This window comes from Alligator sinensis, unplaced genomic scaffold (genome assembly GCF_000455745.1).
Source record: "Alligator sinensis unplaced genomic scaffold, ASM45574v1 scaffold863_2, whole genome shotgun sequence".
Classification (NCBI taxonomy): domain Eukaryota; kingdom Metazoa; phylum Chordata; order Crocodylia; family Alligatoridae; genus Alligator; species Alligator sinensis.
Window position 1 is genome coordinate 246,560 of NW_005842780.1, and position 4,096 is coordinate 250,655.

The 4,096-nt window shown below is 45.3% G+C and overlaps 2 protein-coding genes across 5 annotated transcripts in view; one reads left to right on the forward strand and one right to left on the reverse strand.

Moving 5' to 3' along the window:
* Positions 1-307, reverse strand: part of ATG4B (autophagy related 4B cysteine peptidase) — a 30,060-nt gene extending 29,753 nt beyond the window's left edge. For both annotated transcript variants that reach the window (XM_006034893.3, XM_025216965.1), the window contains exon 1: positions 152-307. In XM_006034893.3, coding sequence (XP_006034955.2) covers positions 152-278 — 127 coding nt within the window. In that variant the 5' untranslated portion in view covers positions 279-307. The remainder of the gene's footprint in view (positions 1-151) is intronic.
* Positions 308-1,407: 1,100 nt separating this feature from the next.
* The window catches only part of THAP4 (THAP domain containing 4), a 38,915-nt gene continuing 36,226 nt past the window's right edge, over positions 1,408-4,096 (forward strand). For all 3 annotated transcript variants that reach the window (XR_003096483.1, XM_025216962.1, XM_025216963.1), the window contains exon 1: positions 1,408-1,508. Coding sequence is in view for 2 of the 3 variants with exons in the window: in XM_025216962.1 (XP_025072747.1) it covers positions 1,423-1,508 (86 nt within the window). In the remaining variant the exon portion in view is untranslated. The remainder of the gene's footprint in view (positions 1,509-4,096) is intronic.

Here is a 4,096-nt window from a genome sequence, read left to right on the forward strand (position 1 = left end):
CGCACGTGCTGCCACCCCCGGGCTCACACACACACACACACGACACCCCCCACCCCCCGACAGCCGCACGCCTCCCTGCCCCTGCCCCCTCCTCCACGCGCACTCCTGCCTTTCTCGCCCCCGCCCCAGCCGTCCGCGCACACTGGCCGACCTGCTCCGTGCTCGCCTCGCCTCGCGCCACCCACAGCCCCCTCGAAGCCGTGGGGACTGGTGCGCCAGGAAGGCCCCGGCACCGGAGGCGGGCGAGGAGCCAGCTGCAGGGAAGGCCGGGGTTGCATCGCAACCTGGATGTAAGATTGTTGCCGAAACCAGTGAGTAGTTTCCTAGGACGTATTGACGGGTGGCCTGGGCAGGTCGTGCAGTGCATGATTTCCCCACTGCGCATCGCAGGCGAGGCCTCCCCTGCAGCGCTGCGTCCAGCTCGGGGCTCTGAGAAGGATGGGGACGAGGTCAAGGGAGCCCGGAGGAGAGTGATGAGCTCATTAAAGGACTAGAAAACATGTCTAGGGAAAGGCTGGGAGGACTGGCTTATTTAGTCTGAAGAAGAGAAGACTGAGGGGAACTGGTAACGTCCTTCGAAAGCAAAAAGAGTTGTTAGAGGAGAATTGATTGTTGTCCCCTTTTATCTGTCCGCTGAGGGCCGGCCAAGAAGTAATGGTTTTAAATTGCAGCAAGGGAGATTTAGGTTAGATATTAGGAAGAACTTTCTGGTGGCCTGTGGTTCAGCTCTGGAACAGGATCTGGAGAGCAGCTGTGTAACCTGGCGCTGGAGGCCTGTAAGTGCCAGTCAGGGAAGCATCTTTCTGGAGTGGTGTAGACGGAGATGATCCTGCTTTGAGCAGGGGGTTGGACTAAATGATTTTGCAGAATCCCTTCCAGCCCTGTTTTGCTGTGATTCTATAGATGCAGACAGTTGGATAGACAGACAGCTGTCCTCTGTTCCCCAAAGCTAGCAGTCGTACCCAGCTCCTGTGCTGCAGATATGCATGCCTTCTCATCCCTCTGACTGGCAGATACATTCCTACTCTTGTCCTCCACTCTCAGTAGGTTCCTCTCTCACCAGAGTAATTGCTTAGCCCTGCTGACTCATTCATTTCTTCCTCTCCACTCAGACACATTCACCCTCCCCTTTATCTAGTTCTTAGGCATGTATGTTTTCCTGTTATCCCTACCTGTCTCCAGCTGGTCAGGGTACAAAGGGTACAACTGTTTAATCTTGCTGAACTCAATCTCTTGCTCTAGAATTGTGTGGGGAACATGCACATTTTCCCCTGACACATGTTGCTTCCCCTACATATCCCTTACAAGCAGGTATAACTGCTTAATCCTGCTGGACACTTGAGGTTGTTGATCTGGGTGATAGGATCCAATATATACATCTCAGTTTCCCAAATATCCACAGTTCTCTTCTCCACCTCTGACATGCTCTTCTTTCTGTTCCCCCACACTTCCTTCAACCTGCACCCCAGTAGAAGAGAGATCTTGATTGCTATATCTTTAGGTTATTGGTGAGTGAGGTCCACACATTTCCCTCCCCCTCTGTCCCTGAGCATGTTTGTTGTTACCCTTCCCCCTAATTACTCCTTTTTGGCCTTGTCTACACTACATAATTGTGTCATTTATCCTGTGTTTTTTCAGTTCCTTATAGCTGAGTTAGCTGACACAGCTGCTGACTGCAATGTTACAGTCTGTGTATAGGCAAGGACCACTTGTGTTTAGCCTGATGGCATCTTTAATCATGACTAGCTGACAGGATGCTCAGCATGACTTATCTACGCTGGCAACAAAGCCCCAGGCAGCTCGGGTTAGCTAATTTAGCACTTATGATTTGAACCAACAACAATATTAGATGAGACCTAAAATGCATTGCCGTACCCAAAAGATCTCCCACTGGATGTAACTGTAATTTACCCATAGAAACTTTGCCATTGTTGTTGAAGCTCTTAGTTGAGATGCACCGTATACTGACCAAAGAGTGTATATGCTGATATAGTTTATAATGGCATAAAATAAAATAAACTATGCCAGCTGCTGCAACTGCATCTACGTTAAAGTTCTTGCCAATATAAAAGCACTGAAGAAGAAAATGAGCCCTATAACAAATGCTGCTGTACTAGCAAAAGTTTCTATTGTAGATATGGCTCTGATGAGTGGGGTTTAGATTATTCTCTCCTGTTGTTGATGAAGAACACAGATGTCTCTCCTCTCCCCACTCCCCAGATTCTCATTCTCTCCTTTCAAGCTCTGGCCTTGTCTGTAACACTGTAACTTTGCCTGGTAATACCCTGATGTTGGTGATAAGGGGCAAACACACATTCTTCCAATTGCAAGTCTCAGCTAGTAGGTATAAGAGAGAGGCTGGGTAAGGGGGGTGCATGTGTTCTTACCCTCCTTTTGAACAATGTAACAGAGAGCTTGGTTTTGCTGTATCCTTGAATGGGGTTGAGAGGGCAAACAGGAAAGAGTTAGGATGAGGTTTATTTTTTGGTGTACACACAAAAGTTGTCAGTGCTTCCTTTATTCTAACTTTGCAGGTTCTGATCTCATGAGACAGGTAAAGTTTCCTCCCTCGCATTACATACGCATAGTTTTTCTTCTGTGACAAATCCCTTTACTGCTGGTGGCACAGAGGAGAAACTGTTAAGTACTGAACAATACTTGCTTTTTTTTTCCCTACCAGAAACATCCACAACATGACAGTTGCTGCCTGGCTGCATTTAAGAACTGAATATGACTAAAGAGAAATTATATATAATGCTTGCCTTTAAATTAAGGAAAGAAAATGTGTTCCCTGTGCACAAAACTAGCCATAAGCTTCACTTGCATTAAAAACTGCAACAGCATCTCTCATTTGCTGACCAAAAACCTACCCTGATTCTGTTGTGTGCACCTGTTAAAAATTGTACAGTATGCTGTTGTCTTTTCCTTATACTGAACTTCATAATGATTGGCAGAAGGCAGGGTGGATTTGCACCTTAGATTCTATAAATCCAAGATATATAGCATGAGCTTTCGTGAGCTCAAGCTCATTTTATCAGGTGCTGCTCTGATGAAGTGTTTGATGAAGTGAGCTCAAGCTAATGAAACTTCATGGAATACCTCTTGGATTTAGTTAGCCTATAAGGTGTAAATCTACCCTGCCTTCTGCCTGACTTCAGAATAATGCAGCTAACTACCTCTCTTTATAAAGATTTGTATCCCTTCTTGTATGGATTTTGTGATTTGTTTTACAGTTTCAGGTTATTGTGAGGTTTGTTTTTTTTAAAGCTGCAGTGTGTGAGCCTGGTTGACAGGGGTAGATAATATGTTCATTTTGGAGATGCTCTTAAATCGGTAGGTAGTATGGTCCCAACCCTTGATCAGGCACACTCCGGTATCTGCATGCATCTCATGGACACCTGTGAGTACAGGGATCCAGTTGCAGGGATCCAGTTGCAGGAAAGGAACCTTAGTTCAAAACTGTTGCAAAATAATTCCAAATTAAGATGATTTCTCTGAGTCCACATGGTAGGTCTTGTCTGCCTAGTTCAATATTTAATTTCCCCTCTCCTAGAATACTTTCTGATTGGGATATGAAAAGTTACTGAGATCTTCTATGAAAACAATTAAGTCCCTGGTTATATTTTTGTTGTTTCTGGAGAAGAGCCACTGACAGTCTAAAATGAGCATTTGTGACAATGCTAAGAAAAATAGTGTGTGGAAACCCTGCACTTTCTTGGTATTGAGACCTGAATTCAGGATGTTTTACATGTTGTTTAACATGCTTTCATTGCACAGAATAAATGCCAATTAGCTCTTGAAGGGTGCAGTTGGGTTATATTATTGTTCTGATTAAGGCTAATGGTTAAAAGATCTGAGCAGGGCAGAAGATTTTAGACTTCACAGTATCTCATCCTGCCTAACCTACAAGTAGCATCATGTATTTTGGCTGGCGTAACCAAACAATAGAGTGGTCTTTTGCTTGCTAACTGATTTTAATTGACAGGCAAGCACAAAGCTAACTGGTTCTGCCCTCCCTGTGGACTTTCATTGCCAGTAGAGGGAAATGCATAGTGAAAGTTTCAGGGCAGAGTAATCAGTCATCACCAGCCAGCCA